The 26,530-nt window shown below is 40.3% G+C and overlaps 2 gene segments (V, D, J or C); both read right to left on the reverse strand.

Annotated features, from left to right (window-relative positions):
* Positions 1–13,089: 13,089 nt before the first annotated feature.
* On the reverse strand, positions 13,090–14,654 carry LOC120302036. The segment is given in 2 exon segments: positions 13,090–13,564; positions 14,468–14,654. Coding segments are annotated over 2 exon segments (480 nt in total).
* A 9,115-nt stretch (positions 14,655–23,769) lies between these two features.
* On the reverse strand, positions 23,770–26,125 carry LOC120302034. The segment is given in 2 exon segments: positions 23,770–24,417; positions 25,476–26,125. Coding segments are annotated over 2 exon segments (564 nt in total).
* Between the last annotated feature and the right edge of the window lie 405 nt (positions 26,126–26,530).

The raw sequence follows: 26,530 nt of genomic DNA on the forward strand, positions 1-26,530 counted from the left end.
GAGAGCCAGCATTGTCCGAAGACATTTCCGTGGTCATGTGGCCGGCATGATTATATGCCAAGGCACATAGAACCCTGTTGCCTTCCCACTGAAGTGGTACCTATTTATCTACTTGCATTTGCATGCTTTTTTAAAAACAAAATTTTATTTAATTTATATAGGTGAGGAAAAATAGGAACAATACAGGTATGGTAAAGGGAAGGGTAAAAGGAAAGGGGGAGGGGAAGGAAATAAGGAATTAGGATAAAATAAGGATAGGCACAATCACATATTTCAACAAACAAGCAACCGTCCAGATCATAATAATGAGTAAATATCATATTCTCCAGCATGATTGGATGGAGAATCCACGGATTGGGTTGTCTTAATCTACCTGCTCCAATCAGACTAAGTCTAAAACGTAGGGGAAGGAAATAAGGAATTAGAGTAAAATAAGGATAGGCACAATCACATATTTCAACAAACAAGCAACCGTCCAGATCATAATAATGAGTAAATATCATATTCAACCATTTTTAACAAAGCTTAAACTGTAACATATTAAAAACAATTAGTAAACAAATACGTTGATCTATTAAGTAAACACTACTAATAAAATCTCAAAAAAACTCCTAACAATCAAAAGTAACAAATGAAAATCAGTAAATCAGGAAAAGTAATCGTATCATCAAAATGTTAGAACTCGATTAAAAATCAGTCATCTATTCTAAAATATTAAATCCTTCAAGTTCTAACGTGTCTCTAACCATTGATAAAATATTTTCCCAAGTTCTAAAATAAATTGAATCTTTTTCTTTCATTTCTAATGTTAGTCTATCCATTTCTGCACACTCTAAAATTTTGATAATAATAATAATCCGGTCAGATGGTAGATTCTCATTTTTCCAAAATTGGGCAAATACTATCCTTGCAGCAGTTAAAACAGCATTTGCCTGCTTTTGAACTGCTAGGTTGGTAGGAACTGGGTCAAGAATGGGAGGTCATCCAATCACACGGTACTTGGGTCTTGAACTGCCCTCTTTTCGGTCAACAAGCCCAGTGACTTAACCATTAGGCCACTGCACCCCTTCAAAAACTCATTAGAATAGCCATGTATTCACTTCTCTGTCTAGTCCAGAATCCTCTATCACCACATCAGCCACCCCCTCCCACAATTACCTATATTTGCACAATGAATTGTCTACATTTATGTTATCAAGTTGAACTTGCAGTCTAACTCCAGATATCATTCTATCTTGTATACTGTTCACCCAGGAGAAATTTTCTTTACGAAACCTGGGCATCATTCTATAGGACCCTGGCAATGAAGAAGGGAGATTGGGAACAAACAGCAGCTCAGAACACAAAGTCACATTGAAGAAAGGATCAGCACAGAAGCCGACAGAAACAACTTCAGACACTACACAAGTAGAGGTTTAATATTAGTGGACCAACTTACTTGGTGCAACGATCAGCCTGGTGCCAGATCCCCAAGTTGTCTTGACTTTATAAATCACAGTGTTACAGTCCTTAACAAAAACTCATCAATTTTTTGTAAGAGCTTCCAACCACAGGGAGTAAATTTGCAGAATGGGTTGACATTTTCTAACACAAATCAGGAAAATTAATGGATCTAAACTGCAGGAGGGAAGAGGAAGGAGAAAACCCTCTTACACTAACCACAATACAAGGGGGTCTTTTCCTTCCTGTTTAGCCCAAGAATAAAGGGTTAAAACTTACTTGGTGTTACCACCAGCCTGGTCCCACTTCCAAAGATGACTTTACTAAAGTAATCGGTATTACACATTGCTTTCTGCCTTGACAAAAACTTGTCTCAAATGGTATAGGGTCTCCTGCTTCAGCAGGGGGTTGGACTAGAAGACCTCCAAGGTTCCTTCCAGCTCTACTCTGATTGGAAGACTGGAAGATCGGAAGTCAAGTCATCAATGATTCTTCCTGACAATAACTATTTTTCCACCTCCCCAATATTTTCATCTGCCCCATCAATATTTTCTCTTCTTCTCACCCTAATCCACTCCTAGCCTAGTTTTTCTAAGTGCATCTTTTTATTGTTGTTAGACACACAATAAAAAAAATATTTAACAACAGAAAAGTGCTACTTTCTTTTCCTAATGTCCTCCAGATGTGTTGTAAAAAAGCTACAATAGTTCCCACCCAACTTTTGGAAGACTAAACTACAGCTACCTTTCTTTTCCTTTGCTTTCATGTAAGACCTAATTCCATACATAGAATACAGAATAACAGAGTTGGAAGGGACCTTGGAGGTCATCTAGTCCAACCCCCTGCCCAAATAGGAGACCCTATACCATACCAGAAAAATGGTGTCCAATCTCTCTTAAAAACTTCCAGGGTTGGAGCATCCACAACTTCTGAAGTCAAGCCAGTCCAGCTTCAGGAACTTTCTCCTTAATTCTAGACTGGATTGCTCTTTGGTAAGTTTCCATCTGTTATGTCTTGCCTTGCCCTCAGGTGCTTTGGAGAATAGCTTTTCCCCCCCTCTTCTTTATGACAGCCTCTCAAATATTGGAAAATTTCCATCATGAGACCCTTAGTCTTTCATTTTGTTGGACTAGAACATTGAACAATGAACATTGAAGTTTACAAACTATAAAAATGCCATCTATTCCCAAAGCACTGGTATAGTCTGTTCCAATAAAAGTACTGATTTGATTTAAAAGGTTCACAAAAATGCATATAACAAAATAATAGAGTTGAGGGGGAGGAAAGGAAAGGAAAGGAAAGGAAAGGAGAGGAGAGGAAAGGAAAGGAAAGGAAAGGAAAGGAAAGGAAAGGAAAGGAAAGGGAAAGAGAGGAGAGGAGAGGAGAGGAGAGGAAAGGAAAGGAAAGGAAAGGAAAGGAAAGAAAGGAAAGGAAAGGAAAGGAAAGGAAAGGAAAGGAAAGGAAAGGAGAAAGGAGAAAGGAGAAAGGAGAAAGGAGAAAGGAAAGGAATACATTTTACTTTTGGTAATCTCTGAAGACTGCATGTGAATTCGGTAGGAGAGACCCTCTTGTTTTAACACAATAACATGTGCTTCCAGGTGCCAGTATGTTTTATAATACATGGGGATAGCACACACACACAGAGAGAGCACTATGAGCAAAGAAAAGAACCTCTGTGCTGACTACAATAGCAGAAATAACAAATGAAAACCTACTTGGCATGATGACCAACCTAGTCCCACTTCCAAAGAAAATCTTATCATTTCCAGTGTTGGTCACAGTGCTTTCTGCCTTAGCAAAAACATGACTTCCTATTTCGATCAGCAAGCATAACTTCCTTTAGAAATGCTTGCTGATCGAAAAAAGGAAAAAGAACAGAAAGGAGAGGAGAGGAGAGGAGAGGAGAGGAGAGGAAAGGAAAGGAAAGGAAAGGAGGAGAGGAGAGGAGAGGAGAGGAGAGGAGAGGAGAGGAGAGGAAAGGAAAGGAAAATAACATTTAGTTGCGATAATTATTGAAGACTGCATACAAAAAGACCCTCTTGCATTTACCACTGTGGCAAAAACAAAGTACTTAAACTTACTTGGACTTATGACCAGCCCAGTCCCACTTCCAAAGAGAATCTTTTCATTTCTAGAGTTATATACAGTGCTTTCTGCCTTGCGAAAAACATGTCTTCCTATCTGTATCAGCAGTTATAACTTTCCTTTGAAAAACTACATCTCTATTCTTTAGGATTAAAATGTCAGGGGCATGTTAAGGCTACTAGAAATTTGAAAGCATCCTTTGGACATCTGTGCCTATCAATTACTTTTCCTGGGGGCTCTAGTTTCTTCTTTTTTCTTTGCAAAAAAAGCCTCATTGCATTCAAAACCCCCTTTTTTCTGAGTTAAGCAAACAGAGAATGACAGGGCTAACCTGTAACTGTCTTTTTATCAAAGGATCTTTTCTAAGGAGAAAGCTACACACACACACACACACACACACACACACACACACACACACACACACACCACAAAGTCACTCTCACCCTCCCTCCCTCCCTATCAAATTGTCTAAAGACATTCCAGGACATTTCTGGTGTTTTACATTTTTTTTTAAATTTGAAATTGCCCTGAATTCCTTAGTCTTAAATCTTGCAAAACTCAAGAATAACTGGGAAATACGAGCACTGCCTTGGGACTTTGCTATTGGAAAGAACTCTTTTAAGCATGAATAGGAGAGAGAAATGGACTGAACACACTTACAGGATAAGATCTGAAGCTTTGCCTTACTTGTTTCTACTACTTCTGGACCTTGTGCTTGAGGTGGAAAAACAAATGATACTTTGATGTAGGTTTTGCTGATTAGACTGATTTGTTAATACAGAAATGGCTAGTTTATGGTACTACTATAGAAATGTAAAAAGTTGACGTTCGACGCTAATGCCTTATTTTACTTCAACAGAGGGAGTCGGAAGTCAATGCCTTTTTTCTCCCCTCTCTTCCACACTTCTCTTTTTCCCTTCCCCTTCCCTTTGTTCCCTACTACTTGCTTTTGTATTTTCCTATTTTATATTATAAGCTAATAAAGAAAATAAAATAAAAAAGATCTGAAGCTATGCTCCAAACCCCAAAATTAATCCTTTGCCTTTCCTTGACCCTAAAGCAGTGATTCTCAAATAGTGGGGCGGGCCCCCCAGGGGGGGGGCGCGAGGCTCCATAAAGGGGGGCTCGTTTGACCTCGGCAAATACTGTCATATTGGACGCACGTGACACACGCAAAGGACCCGATTGGATAGACAGTCGCGCGGGGGGGGGTGCGAAATGTTTTCCTCTTCCTAGGGGGGCATGACAGAAAATAATTGAGAAGCACTGCCCTAAAGTCTTACAGCAGGGTGTCAAACTCAATTTCATTGAGGGCCGCATCAGCATTGCGGTTGCCCTCGGGGGGGGGGGTTTGGGTGCGGCCAGGATGGGTGTGGCCTACTGGGTGGGCATGGATGGAGTGGGTGTGGCCTACTGAGTGGGTGTGGCCAGCTCTACATCGTTTGCGTCAAGGGTGCCTGTGGGGGCCTGGGCAGGAGTGGGACAGATCTGAGGGTCTCTGGCAGAAGGGGGTGGGACCGGGGCAAGTGCCAAGGCATGGTCCATTTCTTCATTCCTCACAAAGGGTGACACCTCCCCAGCATGCACCCAGGGGGCGGGGCCAATGTGGCAGGGACTGGTTCCTCGCTGTTTCCGGACGGCCTTGTGGAGCTAAGATTGAATGCATTTCAGCATAAATGGCTACCACAAAATTGTACATTGGCTCCCGGCCGGCCTGGGCCAGGGTCAAGGCAGCGGGGCCGTTCCCTCACTATTTCCAGGATGGCTTTGCAGGCCACATGAAACCCCTTTGCAGGCCGCATCTGGCCCCTGGGCCTTGTGTTTGACATGTCTGTCTTACAGGGATACAGCTGGAACTCTCCCCAACTAGAAAAGAGTGCTTTTCATAAGGACAATTCAAAGAGGTGGCAAGATCTCCAATGCTTTCCCATTGGTGGTTAGGTTTGCATGGGACAAAAACATCTCAACATTGTTCCAGAACCAAAAACAAAACCAGAAAAAAGAACATCTTATTCTACCAACTGCTAAACTACTAACTCAACTACCAACACTGAAACTGCCCAATTTCTTGTCTATGGAGATTCTCAGTCATACAAGGTCATGGTTATCCCAAAGGCGGTTTTTCAGGACTTTCTTGTTTTTCTCTGAGGACAATTCACTTCTCATCCAAAAAGCTTCCCCTCTCTCCAGTGAGAGCTAAAGAAGCTTCTTAGATGAGAAGCAAAACGTCTTCAAAGAAAAACAAGAAAGTCCAGTTGCCTCCTGAAAAAGCAGCTTTGTTTGTCCAATTTCTTTTTAATCCTAAGCCGCAAGATCCAAATATCATAAGAGTTGTGTGCAAACTCACATGCATTTCCATATATATGTTCCGTTTGCATGCACCAGGATTCACTTTTAAACTCTCCCTGTTTCCTGATGAGATTGGTAACCACTGGAATCTGGATTGGGCTCTAAATTATTCATTTGCAATAATGCAAGGTGAACACCGTTCTGCATTTCTCATTGTGCCTGCTGGCTCTTTCTTGATTTCACATCACTGTTCATATAAACTGCTCAGTATTCTGAGCTGTAAAGAAAATCTATGCCTTAAAATATTCATACCGATATGGTTCTTTATAAAAAGGTGAAGTTTAAGCTAGAGCAGTGGTTCTCAACCTGTGGGTTGGGACCCCATTTGGGGTCGAACGACCATTTCACGGGGATCGCCAAACAACGCAGTCCGCCATTTTTATCCCCCTTTTCCTTAGCTGTGCTACTCCCTTTTATTCTATTGGCTTTTGAAAGCCAATAGAATAGACTCCCTTGAATAGAGTCTAATTCTATTGGCTTTCAAAAGCCAGTAGGAATTGTCCAGTCTGTCTTTGCCCTGCTGAACCCGCCAAAAGTCCCATTCTGCAAACGGTGCTGCACCAGTTGAGTAGTCCTCGACTTACGACTGGTTGAGTAGTCCTCGACTTACGACCGGTTGGAGGTCACGGTATTAAAAAGGTTGAGAACCACTGAGCTAGAGCAATGGTGGTGAACTTATGGCATGCATGCCAGAGGCGGTACTCGGAGCCCTCTCTGTGGGCACACGTGCCATCGCCCCAGCCCCACCTCCCCCTGTGGCCCCTCCTCTCCAGCAGCCCCCCTGGAGGAGAGTCACCCCCAGGCATGGCCTGCGGGGATCAGTGCAACCAAGGACATAACCAGGCAGCAGGGACAAGACCCACGCTCATAGCATGCAGATGATGCTGCGGGCTGTGGGCGGAGAGTGTGGCTGCCATGGCCTTGCAGGGATGCCTGGGTGATCTGCTACGACAGGCCATTGAGGCAATGCATGGCCCTGTGGGCGGGTGGAGCAGGGGGCGGGAGGGGGCAGAGCAGGCAGGGTGGGAGGTGGAGCGGGGGGCGGGTTTTGGGCACTCGGTCTCTAAAAGGTTCACCATCACTGAGCTAGAGTATTTGTTGAGAAGGATTCACCAACTGGAACTGAATAGTTCTCCTGTTGTTGGTCATAATACCCTCTTAATACAAGGTATGGGGAGCAGTTTTGAAAATCTTGACAAGAGCCGAGGTGGCGCAGCAGTTAGAATGCAGTACTGCAGGCCACTTTAGCTGACTGTGTTCAGCAGGTCAGCAGTTCAAATCTCATTGGCTCAAGGTTGACTCAGCCTTCCATCCTTCCGGGGTAGGTAAAATAAGGACCCAGATTGTTGGGGGCAATATATATATATATATATATATATATATATATATATATATATATATATATATATATATATATATATTTATAGGCAAGGCGTACCTGCTTTTACTATTAATTCTGTTCCCTTTCCAAAGTGAACTAGGAACTTCCTATTTGTTAAAACCACAGTCAGTGAAGGCTTTACAAAATTCTAAGCCTCTCTCATCACAATTGATTTTTTTCTGGGTTTTTTTTTTCTTTTTTTGTAGGAAAGAATATGTTGAGTTTAAGATTATATAATTTGGGACAAAACTACAGGTAGACCACAATTAGGACTGATAATTCAGTAATTGTGAAGAGATTGCTAAATGAAACCACAATTGGGTTTATGATCTTACTTGCAAACATGCCCAGATCATAAATGCTAAGCAGTGGTTGTAAAGTTATTTTTTTCTTCATTGTTATAACTGCCAGCAGTCACTAAATAAGGCAGTCACTATATGATGTTTGTCTATAGATTTAATCATTTTAAGAACAGATGTAATGAAATCAAGAAAAAAATGCTTAACTTACTGTTTTTATTCTAATTACTATTGAATTATTGTATTATTGTATTATGAATTATTGAATTACTGAATTATTGAATTATTGAATTACTGAATTTATGAGCAGAGGCATTGCTGGAGATCAAACAATGAAGATGGTAGCCATAACTCTTCAATGGAATCTCATCTCTATATGTGTCACATACATATAAAATAGAAACATCTCTATACATATAAAAAGTTGGATGGGTATTTGATTACACTATTTACACTTGCCATCTCTTCTCTTTTTTTGACCCTACCCATTTATTTTTCTTCTTTGAGTCATATAAGACAATTTGACTGAAGTTAATCACTACTAAAAAATTTTCAGAAGATTAAGAAGATATGCTTCACTTGATGCTATAAAGAAGAGAAGAATCCATGTCTTTGTTTTTTTAAATCTCTTTACTCTTTTTCAGTTATTCTTTTCCTTGACAAGGTGAGACTGTCCAATGAAAAAACATTCTTCTTTTGAAAATATAAATCAATGATTAAGAAACCACATGTTGATAGCTTTTACTGATAAAAATATATTAGTTTCAGGAGGAATAAGATGTCAACACTGCTAACATTGGATGTTTTTGTATTGACAACAGATGGAAATGTAGCCATCTTTTACCTTTTGCTTTTATAGTTGAGGATGTTGGGAGGGGGGATGTGAATGAGAGTCCAGCTAGACATAACAACACTAAACCTAGTGTGAGAAACAAGGTTATTGTAACCAGAGTTGATAAGGAATTGGTGGGCTGGAGAACTGGAGAGGAAGCCTGTGCTTCAAGCTACTTGGGGAATGTGATTTATGACTGTTAATTGGAGGAGGGAATTGTGCTTTGATACTATGTGCTGAGGGGAGGGGAATTCAGTTTTTGACTTCGATTATGCAGTGCCGATATTATGCTACTCAAAATAAAGATTCTTAAAAGTAAACAATGCCTCAAATTTCTTTTGAAGAGTTTCATCTGTCAGAACCGTGGCATAAGAAGCCTATTCCTAGGTAGATCTAATCAACAATTATGCCCTTTTTATAACAAGTTTTGGTCTCCGTCACTCATTTCTCTCTTACAAACTTTATGGTAAAGAAAGATATAGCTATTATTCTTCTGATAAGAACATTCTAAATAAAACTGGGGGGTGGAAGTATCCTAATTGAATACAACAGAAAGGGAATAAATAAAAGCTTTTTCAGAGTAGAAGACATGAGTTAAATATAGAGTTACCCTAAGTAGTCAACACCAGAATTCAATTTTATATCTATTGCTTCTTCTGGAGGAAAGGAAAAAATGACAAAATGGAAAGAGGACCATGCTAGAATTTGTTGTCAATCCATTGCAGTGATAGACCTTGAAATGGTTGGAGTAAGTGTATATCTCATTATGCCAATGCTATTGTATTTGGTTTAAAAATAAAATGAATGCCATTAATTAGATCAAGATTCCATAAATCAAATATAATTAATAATCAGGGAATCCAACCGACTGACTGTAAAATTTCTCTGTCTTATGTCCAACCATCATCTTATATAAATTTTGCAAGACAAATATACAGGTCAAATGACAGCTTGACAATTCAAAGTTTGCCCTTGATGTCAATTAATAGCTTTATTTATCTGTTTATTTCTTTAAATATATTATAGCCACTCACTTCAATGGGCTCTCATAATTTTGTGTTCTTGCCAAGAAACTTCTCTATATCTGACTGGATGGAGTTCTGAGAATTTGAATCCACAAGACATTCCAAACATGTGAAATTCTGATTCCAAATAAAACAAACAAGACCAGGAAGGCAAAGAATACTGAGATGGAACAAACACATTTCCTCAAAGTGGTAGAAAGTAATAAAAGCCCCATTTAATTGGATCTCAATCAGCTTCAACATGGTACCATCAGTTGAATGGGCTTATGATTCCTATCTGGTAATTCCCATCTAATAGCCTATGTAGAAGAGACCAGGTCAGAGAAGATACTCACAAACGCCTCAAATATAGTTGTATATTTGATTGTAGCTGAAGTCTTTGAACATCTTGTACATCCTCTTCTTCATTGCACATCCTCTTCTGTGGGTTTTTGATCTGCTTCTCTTCTGTCCTTCCTCACTGTGTTTTTCAGTGCACAAAAGTAGATAGCTGAGTCGTTGAGTTGGCTGGTGGACTTCTTCATGTTGAAAGTCTTTTCTACTTTACTATAGATGACCTTGAAGTTTCGTGGGAGGCTAGCATCTAGATTAGGTGTTGAAAAAGTGCTCTTAAAAAGCTTAGGTGGTTGTCCAAGATATTGAATGTACCAGAATGGGCTTGGTTGATAATCTACACTTCGGTCATAAGTGCAATTGAGAAATACAGGTTGTCCTTCTGTGATGGTCAGTCTGCCTTCTGTTTGGATCACGGTCTGTCCTGTGCTCTTTTCTGCAGGAAAAACAACAACAATAGTGTATATGGTTGGTAGAGTAGAAATAGCAATAGCACTTAGACTTATATACCGCTTCACAGTGTTTTACAGCCTTCTCTAAATGGTTTACAGAGTCAGCCTATGACCCCCAAAATCTGGGTCCTGATTTTACTGATCTTGGAAAGATGAAAGGCTGAGTCAACCTTGATCCGGTGAGAATCGAACTGCCGAAGTGCTGGCAGCTGGCAATCAGCAGGAATAGCCTGCAATACTGCATTCTAACCACTGCACCACTAAGAGAATGGGTGACTATTATAGTGTCTGAAATTTTTCCAGTTAAAATATGTAGAACATTTTTATTTTACATAGCGGTTCCACATAAAGTGAATATTTGTTTGTTTGCTTGCTTGCTTGCTTGCTTGCTTGTTTTATATGCCCCTATCTCACTATCCAAAGTGACAGGGGCCACTTACAATGCCCAAATTATTCCTCTCTCCAGCAGGTGACATAAATCACCTTACCCCTAGATCCTTGTGGGCAATGCCATGAATCAGACCCACAGGGGTCTCGGGAATTCAGACCAGAATAACAGAGTTGGAAGGGACCTTGGAGGTCTTCTAGTCCAACCTCCTGCTCAGGCAGGAAATCCTATACCATCTCTTCTTTAAAAACTTCCAATATTGGAGTACCCACAACTTCTGGAAGCAAGTCATTCATCTCTGTCAGGAGATTTCTTCTTAGTTTTAGGTTGCTTCTCTCACTGATCAGTTTCCATCCGTTGCTTCTTGTCCTGCCCTCAGGTGCTTTGGAGAATAGCTTGACTCCCTCTTCTTTGTGGCCACCCCTGAGATATTGAAAGACTGCTCTCATGTCACCCCTAGTCTTAAATGTACATTCAATATCCATGCTATTGAATCTTAGGCACTGACATTAAGTCATCAAGACAAAAAAAAAAATAATCAGTGATCACTTACTTAAGAATTAGTTTGCACCCATAATAAAGGGATGTAAGCACTAGTCTCATTTATATAATTTTAAGGAGGTTTCTGAATGGGGGAGGCAAGAGAGAAGAAATTGTGTTCACTTACCCAGGATTATCAGCACCAAGGACCATGAAAGAAACATCTTACTTGATCTGGCAGAGAAGAAACTAAGAAGAGATGTAGAAGCAAAGGAAAGAAATATATTTTGATTGGCTTCCGAGGTTTGCACTACAAAACTTGTGTAATGCAGCTCAACTTTTTTTTTTTACTAAGCAATTCAAAATAAATCTTCTAATGGCTGAACCTCGTAGGATGTGGTTAGTGGTCAGAATGTCTCTGTGTAAAAATGTAAAACTTTTCATTTTATATTTGTACAGTGACTAGTTCGCCCTGCGAGTGGAAACAGCTTGACAACTACACCTTGTGTTTGAAAGTGACATAGCATTGTGAGTTTCAAAGCAGAAATGATGAAGCTACTGAAATGTACCACATTTTTCATTGGGCACTTTGACTACCAAAAACAGAGTTTTTTTTTTTTTTTTTTTTAAATCATTCTTTTCCAACTTGATGGCCTTCAGATATGTTGGACTTGAAATGTGTGAAATAGAAACAATGAGGTTTTCTGGGATTTTTATTTTGTATTTTGGAGCCAAAGAAGAACAGAAGAGAGAAGTAATTATGAATAGTAGTATGAATATGGTGATTTTTTTTCCATTTAACCCATCAATAATGAAGACATTGCTAATCCGATGCATATATAAAACATCAATATGCAACAGTGAGTAGAGTTTTTGTATGTTTACATTTTTAGTTTAATTTCTTTAAATATTGGAGGAATCCCTGGTGCTCTCTGAGCTTATTTTCTTGCAGACATTTCATTATCCAAATTAGGTAACATTATTGGGAGCACTAATGATGTTACCTAGTTTGGGTCATGAAACATCTGCAAGAAAACAAGCAAGCTCAGAGAGTATCAAGGATCCCTCTTTTTAACCCGGAGCTACAAATATTCTCCTTTAAATGTTTATTTATTAATTGGTTTTGCAAAGATTAAACAGAAAAACACATTCTTTTAACTGATAAAAAAATCCAGCATATTTTGCCCCTCCTTCCTTCCTTCCTTCCTTCCTTCCTTCCTTCCTTCCTTCCTTCCTTCCTTCCTTCCTTCCTTCCTTCCTTCCTTCCTTTATATTTTTGTCATGTTTAATTAGGGAATTCAAAAAGAAAGAAAGAAAGCCTTAATCTAGGAGTGAAATGAATTGCTAAGTCAACTAATTCATCACTCATCTTTTCAATCATCATGGCAAAAATGCTTCTGTCTTGTTTTATTCATCCTTCTGGTCTATCCTTCAGTCATAGAAACTTCCTGATGCTATCTCCTTCCTTCCTTCCTTCCTTCCTTCCTTCCTTCCTTCCTTCCTTCCTCCCTCCCTCCCTCCCTCGCTCCCTCCTCCCCCAAAAAACCTTAATATGGAATTGAATTAAATTGCTAAGTCAACAAATTCATCACTCATCCTTTCAATCATCATGGCAAAAATGCTTCTGTCTTGTTTTATTTATCCTTCTGGTCTATCCTTCAGTCATAGAAACTTCCTGATGCCATCTCCTTCCTTCCTTCCTTCCTTCCTTCCTTCCTTCCTTCCTTCCTTCCTTCCTCCCTCCCTCCCTCCCTCCCTCCCCCAAAAACCTTAATATGGAATTGAAATAAATTGCTAAGTCAACAAATTCATCATTCATCTTTTCAATCATCATGGGCAAAAATTCTTCTGTCTTCTTTTATTCATCCTTCTGGTCCATCCTTCAACCATAGAAACTTCCTGATGCTGTTTCCTTCCTTCCTTCCTTCCTTCCTTCCTTCCTTCCTTCCTTCCTTCCTTCCTCCCTCTCTCCCTCCCTCCCTCCCTCTCTCCCTCCCCCAAAAACCTTAATATGGAATTGAATTAAATTGCTAAGTCAACAAATTCATCACTCATCCTTTCAATCATCATGGGCAAAAATGCTCCTGGGCACATTCAGATTGTGAGGTTATCTTCCTTTCCTGTCTTGGTGGCAGCTGTAGCAGCTGCTTTGCAAGAAAGGGTTCTTGCCGAAGAGACTCACTAGGATGTGACACAGTGTCCACCAGAGCACAGAGGTAGAATGCCTGATCCTCAAAGATGACTTTGGTGAAGGAGAGGGTGCTAGTCTTTCGATCCTCAGCAATAATCAAAGAAACTCTCTCCTCTTTAGAGCTTTTTGATGTTCCCTGGTATCCACTTGCAAAGAGATCAGGAGGCTGGCTAGGGAACTGTCGGTACCAAAAGATATTTTCACTTATTTGAATATTGGGATGGGAGCAAGAAAGATCTTTGTCTCTTCCATTGAATGCTTCTAGCAGGGGTTCCTGGACGGGGTTTTCAGCCTGGCAGAAAAGAGTTCCTGTAAAGTCAGACAGAAGCAAATTAACAGGAATTCAACATCTGTGGTCCCTGATGGAACTCTAGGATGTTCTTGAATCAAAAATATCACTTGGATGTCTTTAATAAGAAGTGCTGAGCAGTAACACAGTCTCCCTGAAGGAGTGGTAGGTCCTACCTAATTGGAGATATCAGCTGGGAACTGAGTGGGTTCTTGGCAGAGATGGTTTGTTAGATTCCTGTATTGTGCAACTGGAGGGCCTCTAAACTGACTTTTGGTTGCATCTTTTTCTATGATTCTAGGTTTTTTTAAATGAAGGATCCTTGCCCTACACACCATCTCTATATTATCCCTCTCCTAGAAATATTTAAAGACAAATATTTTGTAATAAGTGGAAAGGAAGTTTTGTAAAGGGAACCATCAACTTCTTCTACTTCTTCTACTCAAATTCCATCGTTGAATTGAAATTGCTGATCATTGCATAGCTATACTGGAGGCTGATTGCAATGGAAAATTCTGGGTATATGATTAGGAGAATTCTCCATACAGCTGTCTGGGGTTTCTTACACTGGGAAGATTTTTTCCAAGACAATTGTAAGAGTCAGTGCTGTTTAAGCTCTTGGACTAAGATGGAAAAGCTCACGCTGAAGTCCCCACCTCAGTTTTGGAAACCCATGGAGTAATCATGGGTTAGTCACTCTTCCTCAGACATTTTTTTGGGGGGTGGGGAATGAGGAATGATCTTATGTAAAGCACCTTAAGTTCTTGGAAGAAAGACAAAAATGCACAGAATAACAATGAATATAAAGTATAAAACTTTAAGACAAGGAGCAAAGTATTGGAGCTACGAGAAGTGACCGAACCTGGGAAGAAAAGTGGACACAGATCAGAGGAAGAGTAGAAAGTGATTTCCTAAATACTTACTTGACATGAGAGCCAATAATATTAACAAAAAGGATGCTGAATTCATGGTGAGGGACTGAAGCGTCTCAGTTGATCCAGTGGAGTCAAATCAACTGGTATCTTGTCTAAAAATGAGTCCTTGCAGAGAATATCTCTTGCCTTCTTCTGATTCCTTCTGTTGTGGTTTTTCTGTGTGCTTCAGCAGGAAGTCCCATGACTGTTTCATTGGTTGTCAATTATACAAATACAGATCCCTACACTGGTAGGAGAGAAAACTTCATTGAGAAGATGAGGGAGTTTATTGTGGTGATATTGTGGTGAGGAACTCTGGGGCTTGTAGTTTTGCAGAGCAGCCACTGCAATAGGGCTGGTTCCCTTCTCCAAAGTGCTTTTGCTCACATCTCTCAGGAAACCCCGGGGGTAGGGTTGGGCTTGCACGCCCAGGCTTCTGGCCATAATGTAATGATAATGGGGAGGGGGGCAGTTCTGGGCCACGATTGGCTGATGCTCTGCTTCTGCTGCCCTTGTTAGGTAGGGGAAATGAATTAAATTGACTTGACTTGACTTGACTTGACTTGACTTGAATTTACTTGACTTGACTTGACTTGACTTGACTTGAACACTGGGTAGGCTCATAGCCACTGGGTGGGAGGGGGGAGAGAGGGATGTTGGTTTATAGAGAAGGGACGTGTTACAACTGCACCATTGGACAACTGGACAGCCATTTGTCTGAAATGGTATAGAGTCTCCTCCTTGAGCAGGAGGTTGGACTAGAAGACCTCCAAGGTCCCTCCCAATTCTGTAATATGCAAAAACCAGCCTATCATGAAAGATCCCCAGAGGCTAGAATGAGATGCTTAAGAAATTTTGGGAGAGAAGCATTAACTGTAAAAAAAAAAAAGAAAGAAAGAAAAGAAACAAAACCCAGTTGAGATTGGACACATTCATATACCAATAATATTAACAAGAAGGATGGCAAAATCATGATCAAGAACTGATACAGGTAGAGAAAGCAGGTGGTATATTGTCTAAACAATGAGGCCTCACAAGAATCTCTCTTGCCTTCTGACTGCCTTCTCTCTATTGTGGGGTTTGTTTATTTATTTATTTATTTATTTGTCTGTTTCAGCAGAGAATCCCTTGACTGTTTCATTGGCTGTCAATTACATGAATTTAATTTATATGTATATGAGTCTAGCTCCCCACACTGGTAGGAGAGTCTAAATCGGGAAGGCAACGTGGGGTTTATTAAGATGGAATGCAAGAACCAGCTTATCATGAAAGATGGCTTCTAATAGATTGGAAGAGGGACAACCACAGTTTGTCTGCCAAAGTCTTCTCTCAGCCAAACAGCAGGGGTGCCCACAGGGATGTCAAACAAAACACAAGTTGGCTATGGATGTGTTTTGTAGTTTTTGAACATCTGTGTGGATACCATATTTTTGGATTGATGGTTCTCTCTGTCAACAGGATGCTTTCTCTGAAGGGAAACCAAAGGAAAGTGTGGGAAGACAGCAGCCCCCCCCCCTCTGAGAAAGAAATATTTGGGGGAATATTAAAAAGGGAAGGGGAAGAACAGTTTTTATAGTAGAAATATTACCTGATTTCAACAGCAATACGAAAATTCCCAGAAAAATCAAGTAATGGTTTGTTTGAGAAGGAAAAGACGTTCTTGGAACTCTGAAGAAAACCCACATTCTTTTTTGCTTGTTACATTTATAAGTGAGAAGGTGGTTTCCTTTTGGGGCAAGCAGTTGTGTTCATCACACATATCCTCAGTTGTGTTTTTTTTAAGTCAGGCGGGAGATTTGAGAAAGAATGGAGAAAGTAGGAAAGTCTACACTGCCCCTTGGAGGGCAAAAATCTATAAACAGGTAAATTGTTTGCTTCTACCAACATAAAGAAGGCTCCATATCTAAAATAGCTTGATTGGATTATGATTGTTCTGCAGAGACAGGAGACTGGAGCTTTGTCACTGGAGTGAGGATTATTTACAACTCCTTCACAAAAACGTATTCCTGACTTATCCATGGGTTTTCCTCTTAAAATTAAAGATACATGATATTTTCTTGATGTACAAAGGAAAAAAGATTAATAATCCTTTGAGTTAAATTCAACTTCAGCTGACTAGAGGAAGATACTCATCTAGGATACATTCCAACCATATTTAAATGGACTGCCATTGTCTTCTTCTATTCATTTTTCTGATCCATCCTTCAACCATAGAAACTTCCTAGGGGTGTCTCCCTTCCTCCCTCCCTCCCTCCCTCCCTCCATCCCTCCCTCCCTTCCTTCTTTCCTTCCTTCCTTCCTTCCTTCCTTCCTTCCTTCCTTCCTTCCTTCCTTCCTTCTTTCCTTCCTTCCTTCCTTCCTTCCTTTCTTCCTTCCTTCCTTCTTTCCTTCCTTCCTTCCTTCCTTCCTTCCTTCCTTCCTTCCTTCCTTCCTTCCTTCCCATCACTTTCCTTCCTTCCTTCCCATCACTTTCCTTCCTTCTTCCTGTCACCTCCCTTCCTTCTCCTAATCCCTAATTCTTCCTTTCTTCCTTTCTTCTCATTCCTCATTTATCCTTTCAATCAAAGGCACAGCCACACTTCTCTGTGCATAAATGAATATGCAGCTAATGAATAGGCTGACTTGGTCGCTCAACAGTGAGAAACTGGTGAAGCAGGCAAAGCAGTGCCTGCATTTTCTGCGCTGCATGAGAAAAGCACATCTTCCTTCTCCTGTCCTGACCACTTTCTACAGGGGGACAATCGAGAGCATCCTGTCATACAGCATCACAGTCTGGTTTGGAGGCATCCCTGCTTCAGACAGGAAGGCGGTGCAGAGAGTGGTGAGAATGGCCGAAAAGATCATTGGCAGTTCCCTCCCTCCCATCCAGGACATAGCACAGAAGCGCTGCTTGAACAGGGTCCGTAAGATTATCTGGGACACTACACATCCTCTTTACAACCTGTTTTCCTTGTTACCTTCTGCAAGGAGGTTTCGTAGTATCCATAGCAGAACATCCAGATTCAGCCAGAGTTTCATTCCATACAGCATTAACCTTGCAAACTCTTAAGCTTCCTCCTTCCGTTATATATTCAAGATGGACAATATTTAATATTTATTTGCTATGTATATATAGGGTTGTGGGTCTATACATATGTTGTTCATAGTATGTTTAGGTGTGTGTCATGTATATGTTTCACTTTGAGAGCAGGCAACTAAATTTCATTTTTGATGTGTGCCATTGTGCCCACAGTATAAAAATGATAATAAAGGTAATCTTATCTTATCTCCCAGGAACTTTTAGTCAGAGGTGTGTCTTCACATCCACTTTTCTTTCCTCTGTCTGGTGTCACCTGAATTGCATGAAGGGGTTTTTGTCAAAGAGAGTTGCTAGGATGTGACACAGTGTCTGTTACACCACAGAGATACAATGCCTGGTCCTCCAGGGTGACTTTGGTGAAGGAAAGGGTGCTAGTCTTTCGATCATCAGCAACAACCAAGGAAATATGCTCTACTTCGTTGCTTTTTGACGTTGCCTTGTATCCAGATGCAATGAAATGCGGAGGCTGGTTAGGAAACTGTTGGTACCAAAATATGTATTCATTGACTTGAATATTTGGGTGGGAGCAAGAAAGATCAGTTTTTCTTCCATTTAATGCTTCTAGAAGAGGTTGCTGCTCAGGCTTTTCAGCATGGCAGAGAAGGATTCCTGTTAAATCAAACACAGGCAAAAGAACATGAAGTCAACACTTGAAGTCCTGATGAAACTATTGGAACTTCATGGATCAAAGATACCACTTGGAAGTCCTTGCAGAAGGAGCACTGAGCAGTAGAACTGTCTCCCTGAAGGAGTGATGTGTTCATCCTAAGTGGAAGTATCAACTGGAAGATAAATGGGTTCCTGACAGAGATGATTTAATGGATTCCTATCTGTGCAAGGGGGTTGAGTAGAAGACCTCTAAGGTTGACTAGAAGACCTCTAAGGTGACATTTCTTTCTGTGGTTTTAGCCTTGTTAAATAAAGGAATATTGCCCTAAAGCCATCTACACCCTATCACTCCTGGAAGATTTGAAAGAGAAATCTCATGAAGTAACTTACAAAGGAGGTTTTCTAAACAGGACTGTCAACTGTTTCTATTTCTACTCAAATTTCATGATTGAATTGAAATTGTTGGCCATTGCACAGCTGTCTTTGAAGCTGGTTATGATGCAAAATTTTTACCATTTGATTAGGAGAATTCTCCATACACTTGTGAGCGTCATTGTGGTGGGCTATTTAAGCTAAGGGTGAGAACCTCCCTCCTCAGTACTGAAAAGCCATGTATGATCATGTGTTACTCTTTCTCAAGTTACATTGTTTTAGAGAGTGCAAAATGAAGAGAGATTTGATGCCAGCCACCCTTAATTCTTGGGGAAACGGCAGAATAAAATAAAGGAATATAAAGTATAAAACTTTACCTTGAGCCAAAGAGGAAATTCTTAGAGCTACAGGAAATCTCAGAACCTAGAAAGAAAAGGGGACATAGGTCCCAGGAAGAGTATAAAATGATTTACTAAATATTACTTACTTGACATGAGAGCCAATAATATTAGCCACAAGGGTGCCAAATTCACGTTGAGGAACTGTAACATCTCAGTTTATCTGATTTAGTCAAGGCAGCTGGTATATTTTCTAAAAAAAATGAGCACTTGCAAGAATCTGTCCTCACTTCTTCTTTGCTTTCTCTCTCTTATGGTTTGTGTGTTTTGTGTGTGTGTATGTGTGTGTGTGTGTGTTTCAGCAGGGAGTCCCATGATGTTTTCATTGGCTGTCAATTATATCAATGCAGCTACCACACTGGTAGGAGGGTCTACATTGAAAAAAATGGGTGGATATTATGAACTGCAAGAACCATCATATAATGAAAGTTGACGGGTGTTTTCACAACCACAACTTGTCTGCCACAGTTTTCTCTCAGCTGTACAAATTCCCTGAATTACAGGGGTGTCCACAGGAGTGTCAAAAAAAAAAAAAAACCAACAACAACACCCAGGATAGCTGTGGGTGCAGCTGCTGGTACCTCTGCTACTTTCTTTCCTCCTTCTGAATAATTGTTGTACATTGAGAATACTTTAAAAAAAACTTTTTTTATTTCAAAAAATACAAACCACTGGATTTAAAGTTGTAGTAGTAGCAATTATTATCATTTTCGGTGAATATTATATACATTTAACTATCACGTCCTTCCCAAGCACCTAGCAAAGGATCAAAATACTGTAATTTTTTGGTGCTGCTCAAAATAAGGGACTTCTATCATTGTTGAGTTGAGATCCTGTCCATTCTAATTGTGACTAAGAGCTCTTTTACTTTCTTTGCACCAAGTGTAACCAATGCTACTGGTCTCTCTATTGCTTTTCTTTCCAATATTCACTTGGTCCCTACCAAAGGTCTTTGTCTTTCCATATTTTGTTTCCTGCATCTTTCTCACTCTTCCTTCTGTCTTGAGATACTTCAATGTCAATTTATCCATAATTGTTTCTTTAAAGTTATAATCACTCTGGCTTCTTCCACGTGAAAAAAAAATACATTCCTTTTAGAAAGCGCAGTAGGATTGCAATTGTTTCATTCTCTACCACTTTTTAAAGATGATGCTGACGAATGCAAGAAACCCCATTCCTTGGATGAATGAGAAGTTAGCCCTTTGGGGCAGAATTATCTGTAGAGAATTGAAGTGGGTTTCATTTCATTGACTTTTCTGTGAGACTGTATACAGTGATGATTCACTGTGGGGTTCAGAGCACAGAAATAAACAGCTCCATCCAGTAGAGAGACATTTCTAATGTTCAGAGGAACTGAATTCAGACTTCCTAAAACCAATGTGGTGGAAAACTTTACTTCCTGGAAGTGATTATTCCTGTATTTGTAAGCAGTCAAGATTCGTTCAGGTCTTTGGTTCCCATATTGACGATACCAATAAAGATATGGACTGGAGCTGAGAGTTGTGAAGTTACAGGGCAAAGTGGCAGCTTCTCCTTCTCGGACTTCCATGCTGTTTTGGGGCTGGGAAACCAAATCGCTTTGAGAATTTCCTTAAGAGAAGAAAAACCATATCAGTACCCCAGAATATCCCCAGAAAATTGATACAGAGTTTGGAATGTATATTTTGGACTATGAATCTTCCTTTTCTGAGATATCAGTGGAAAAGATTCAATACAGAGCTTATTGGTGGAACCTGAGCAAAACCATTAACTTATTTATCACATATTTAATTTCCCAATTTAAAATAGGAATTCAGGATCTCCTTTTTTTGAAAAAAAAAACCCCAAATCACTTATATTACTTAAAGAACTTCCAAAAGTGCAAGATCTGTGGGAAAAGAGAATGCCAACAGCTTTCAACCACATCCCATTCGTTGTTGGGCAAATCATAAGATTATTCACAGAACACAGAAACATGGATTTGGATCACAGCTAAAGTAGAGTATTCCCTAGACTTGCTTTGCACTTCCAGGAAGTGATGAAAATAAAATTATCAGTCATTAGATCTTTTTTTTTTCAGTTGAACCACTTTATTTTCAAAACTCTTGGTTGGCTTTTCCATATTTTGTTTCTGGCAATAATTTGGAGGAGGAGGAATGAAGGAAAAGGAGTGGAGAAAGAGAAGGAATAAAGGAGAAGGAATGGAGAAGAAAGAGAAGGAGAAGCAATGGAGGAGAAGGGATGGAAGAGAAAGAGAAGAGATGGAGGAGAAGGAATGCAGGAGAAAGAAAAAGAGAAGAGATGGAGGAAAAGGAATGGAGGAGAAAGAGAAGGAGAAGCAATGGAGGAGAAGGGATGGAAGAGAAAGAGAAGAGATGGAGGAGAAGGAATGCAGAAGAAGGAATGCAGGAGAAAGAAAAGGAGAAGAGATGGAGGAAAAGGAATGGAGGAGAAAGAGAAGGAGGAGCAATGGAGGAGAAGGGATGGAAGAGAAAGAGAAGAGATGGAGGAGAAGGAATGCAGGAGAAGGAATGAAGGTGAAAGAGAAGGAGAAGGGATGAGGAGAAGGGATGGAGGAGAAGAGAAGGGATGGAGGAGAAAGGATGGAAGAGAAAGAGAAGGGAAAGAGATGGAGGACAAGGAATGCAGAAGAAAGAGAAGAAGAGATGGAGGAGAAGGAATGGAGCATAAAGAGAAGGAGAAGGAATAGAGGAGAAGGAATGGAGGAGAAAGAGAATAAGAGATGGAGGAGAAGGAATGGAGGAGAAAGAGAAGGAGAAGAGATGGAGGAGAAGGGATGGAGGAGAAAGAGAAGAATGAAGGAGAAGGAATGGAGGAGAAAGAGAAGGAGAAGCAATGGAGGAGAAGGGATGGAGGAGAAAGAGAAGAGACAGAGGAGAAGGAATGATGAGAAAGAGAAGGAAAAGAGATGGAGGAGAAGGAATGGAGGAGAAAGAGAAGGAGAAAAGATGGAGGAGAAGGAATGAAAGAGAAAGAGAAGGAGAAGCAATGGAGGAGGATGGAGGAGAAAGAGAAGAGATGGAGGAGAAGGAATGCAGAAGAAAGAAGAAGAAGGGATGGAGGAGAAGGGATGCAGGAGAAAGAGAAGGGATCGAGGAGAAAGGATGGAGGAGAAAGAGAAGGGAAAGAGATGGAGGACAAGGAATGCAGGAGAAAGAGAAGAAGAGATGGAGGAGAAGGAAAGGAGCATAAAGAAAAGGAGAAGGAATAGAGGAGAAGGAATGGAGGAGAAAGGGAATAAGAGATGGAGAAGAAGGAATGGAGGAGAAGGAATGAAGGAGAAAGAGAAGGAAAACAGTGAAGAAGAAGAAGAGTTTTTCAGTAGAAAAAATACCTGATTTCATGAGCAGTAAAAAAGTTCCCAGAAAAATCAAATAATGATTTGTTTGAGAAGAAAAAGACATCCTTGGAACAATGAAGAAAACTAACATTCTCCTTCACTTCTTACATTTAGAAAAAGCTATAAACCAGAAGGTGGTTTCCTTTTGTGGCAAGCAGTTGTGTTCATCGCCCAGGGCCTCAGTTGTGGTTTTTATGTCAAGCAGAAGGTTTGAGAAAGGATGGAGAAAGTGTGAAGGTCTAAACTGCCCTCTGGAGGAGAAAAATCTATCAAAATATATATTTTTATTCTACTTTGCATCCATCTTAAAATGTCCTAATGGATTTAACCCAGAAAGTGCCCAGCCAATGTGTCTGATGAAACATGGGGAGTTGTATTTTCAGTGTATCTAAATGTTCCAGATGGAAGAGGGCTCCATATCTAGAATAGCTTACTTAGAATATAGAAAGTCAACACACCCCTGCTAAAATGCCAAGTTTTTGAAATGTAACTCTCAAAGCAATGTGGCTGATGAGAATATAAAGAGCTGTAGTTCCAGTCAGATGAGGGCTGTGTTGTTGTTGTTAGTTGCAAAGTCATGTCTGACCCATCGCAACCCCATGGACAACGTTCCTCCAGGTCTTCCTGTTCCCTACCATCTTCTGGAGTCCGTTTAAGTTCACACCTACTGCTTCAGTGACTCCATCCAGCTACCTCATTCTCTGTCATCCCCTTCTTCTATTGCCCTCAGTCTTTCCTAGCATCAGGCTCTTCTCCATTGAGTCCTTCCTTCTCATTAGGTGGCCAAAGTACTTGAGTTTCAATTTCAGGATCTGGCCTTCTCAAGAGCAGTTGGGGTTGAACTGTTCTAGGGCTGACCGGTTTGATCGCCTTGCAGTCCAAGGGACTCGCAGGAGTCTTCTCCAGCACCATAGCTCAGAGGCCTCAATTATTTGGCGCTCAGCCTTTCTTGTGGTCCAATTTTCACATCCATTTATTGCAACTGGGAAAACCATGGCCTTGACTATACGCACTTTTGTTGGCAGGGTGATGTCTCTGCTTTTTAGTATGCTGTCTAGATTTGCCATAGCTTTCCTCCTCAGGAGTAAGCATCTTTTAATTTTTTGGCTGCAGTCCCCATCTGAGGTGATCTTGGAGCCCAGGAAAATAAAATCTGTCACTACCTCCATTTCTTCTCCATCTATTTGCCAGGAATTGAGAGGGCCAGATGCCATGTTTTTGGTTTTCTTAATGTTGAGTTTCAACATTAACAACAGCTAATGTTGTTTTACATTGTTTTATTTTACATTGTTTTATTTTAACTTGCATCCATCATCATATAATTGGTTGCAATCATTACATTAATTTTGTAGAGTCCAATGTTTCTTTCATCCTTCTGTGTCTTCTCTTTGGTTCTGGATAATTCCTGGTGAAGTGCAGCTGTGGGTTTGTGGACTATTGCTATTCTTAGGGGTTGGAGAATTCTGGCTCTCATCTCTGATACCCCTTTTTGTGTATGGTAGGGTTAGTTTTTGTGTGGTGGTTGGCAGTGTGTGGTGGTATGATTTGGGTGCTGTGTGTGTCAGAACACAAAGTTTTTTGGATAGCTGTTCTTTCTTATTCTCCCTTATGCTTCAATGTCAATTGTCTAGTATTGTTTCCCTGGAACTGTAACCATTCTGGCTTCTTCCAGGTGAAAAGTAAATATATTTCTTTTAGAAAGTCCAATAGGATTGTAATCGTTTCATTCTCCACCACTTTTTAAAAATGATGCTGATGAATGCAGCTAGCCCTTTGGGACAGAATTCTCTGTACAGGGTTGAGGTTGGTTTCATTTCGTTGATTTTTGTGCAAGTCTGTATATGGTGATGATTCACTGTGGTGTTCAGAGCACAGAAATAAACAGCTCCATCCAGTAAAGAGACACTTCTAATGTTCAGAGGAACTAAATTCTGATTTTCTATAACCAATGTGGTGGAAAACTTTCCCTCCTGGAAGGGGTTATTCCCGTATTTGTGAGCAGTCAGGATTCGTTCGGGTCTTTGGTTCCCATATTGACGATACCAATAAAGATATGGACTGGAGCTGAAAGTTGTGAAGTTACAGGGCAAAGTGGCAGCTTCTCCTTCTAGGACTTCCATGTTGCTTCTGGTCTGGGACACTGAATCGCTTTGAGAAGTTCCTTAAGAGAAGAAAAACCATATCAGTACCCCAGAATATCCCCAGAAAATTGATACAGAGTTTGGAATGTATATTTTGGACTATGAATGTTCCTTTTCTGAGATATCAGTGGAAAAGATTCAATACAGAGCTTATTTGTGGACCCTGAGCAAAACCATTAACTTATTTATCACATATTTAATTTCCCAATTTAAAATAGGAATTCAGGATCTCCTTTTTTTGAAAAAAAAAACCCCAAATCACTTATATTACTTAAAGAACTTCCAAAAGTGCAAGATCTGTGGGAAAAGAGAATGCCAACAGCTTTCAACCACATCCCATTCATTGTTGGGCAAATCACAAGATTATTTACAGAACACAGAAACATGGATTTGGATCACAGCTAAAGTAGAGTATTCCCTAGACTTGATTTGCACTTTCAGGAAGTGATGAAAATAAAATTATCAGTCATTAGATCTTTTTTTTTTCAGTTGAACCACTTTATTTTCAAAACTCTTGGTTGGCTTTCCCATATTTTGTTTCTGGCAATAATTTGGAGGAGAAGGAATGAAGGAAAAGGAGTGGAGAAAGAGAAGGAATGAAGGAGAAGGAATGGAGGAGAAAGAGAAGGAGAAGCAATGGAGGAGCAGGGATGGAGGAGAAAGAGAAGAGATGGAGGAGAAGGAATGGAAGAGAAGGAATGCAGGAGAAAGAAAAGGAGAAGAGATGGAGAAGAAGGAATGGAAGAGAAAGAGAAGGAGAAGCGATGGAGGAGAAGGAATGCAGGAGAAAGAGAAGGAGAAGGGATCGAGGAGAAGGGATGGAGGAGAAAGAGAAGAGATGTAGGAGAAAGGATGGAGGAGAAGGAATGAGAAGGGAAAGAGATGGAGGAGAAGGAATGCAGGACAAAGAGAAGAAGAGATGGAGAAGAAGGAATGGAGCATAAAGAGAAGAAGAAGGAATAGAGGAGAAGGAATGGAGGAGAAAGAGAAGGAGAAGCAATGGAGGAGAAGGAATGAAAAAGAAAGAGAAGGAAAACAGTGAAGAAGAAGAAGAATAGTTTTTTAGTAGAAACAATACCTGATTTCATGAGCAGTAAGAAAGTTCCCAGAAAAATCAAATAATGATTTGTTTCAGAAGAAAAAGACATCCTTGGAACAATGAAGAAAACTAACATTCTCCTTCGCTTCTTACATTTAGAAAAAGCTATAAACCAGAGAGTGGTTTCCTTTTGTGGCAAGCAGTTGTGTTCATCGCACAGGGCCTCAGTTGTGGTTTTTATGTCAAGCAGGAGGTTTGAGAAAGGATGGAGAAAGTGTGAAGGTCTAGACTGCCCTCTGGAGGAGAAAAATCTATCAAAATATATTTTTAATTCTACTTTGCATCCATCTTAAAATGTCCTAATGGATTTAACCCAGAAAGTGCCCAGCCAATGTGTCTGATGAAACATGGGGAGTTATATTTTCAGTGTATCTGAATGTTCCAGATGGAAGAGGGCTCCATATCTAGAACAGCTTACTTAGAATATAGAAAGTCAACACACCCCTGCTAAAATGTCACGTTTTTGAAATGTAACTCTCAAAACAATGTGGCTGATGAGAATACGGGAGTTGTAGTTCCAGCTGGATGAGGGCTGTGTTTTTGTTGTTAGTTGCAAAGTCATGTCCAACCCATCGCAACTCCATGGACAACGTTCCTCCAGGTCTTCCTGTCCTCTACTATCTTCTGGAGTCCATTTAAGCTCACCCCTGCTGCTTCAGTGACTCCATCCAGCCACCTCATTCTCTGTCGTCCCCTTCTTCTATTGCCCTCCATCTTTCCCAGCATTAGGCTCTTCTCCAGTGAGTCCTTCCTTCTCATTAGGTGGCCAAAATGAAAAAAGGCAACTCTGGGATAATGTGATTGAGCTATAGGAAATTATGGAGGAATGGATAGCCTCCTTTCCTTTCTCCTTCCCTCCCTCCCAATATTTTTGACATCTTTAATTAGGGGATTAAAAAAAGCCTTAATCTGGAATTGGAATCAACTGCTAAGGAAACAAATTCACCACTCATCCTTCCAATCATCGGAGCAAGATTGCTCACTTGTACATTCAAATTCAGAGGTGTGTCTTCACACCTGCCTTTCTTTCCTGT

The sequence above is a fragment of the Crotalus tigris genome, unplaced genomic scaffold (assembly GCF_016545835.1).
Source record: "Crotalus tigris isolate CLP2741 ecotype Arizona unplaced genomic scaffold, ASM1654583v1 scf7180000024422.1470167, whole genome shotgun sequence".
NCBI classification, from domain to species: Eukaryota; Metazoa; Chordata; class Lepidosauria; order Squamata; family Viperidae; genus Crotalus; species Crotalus tigris.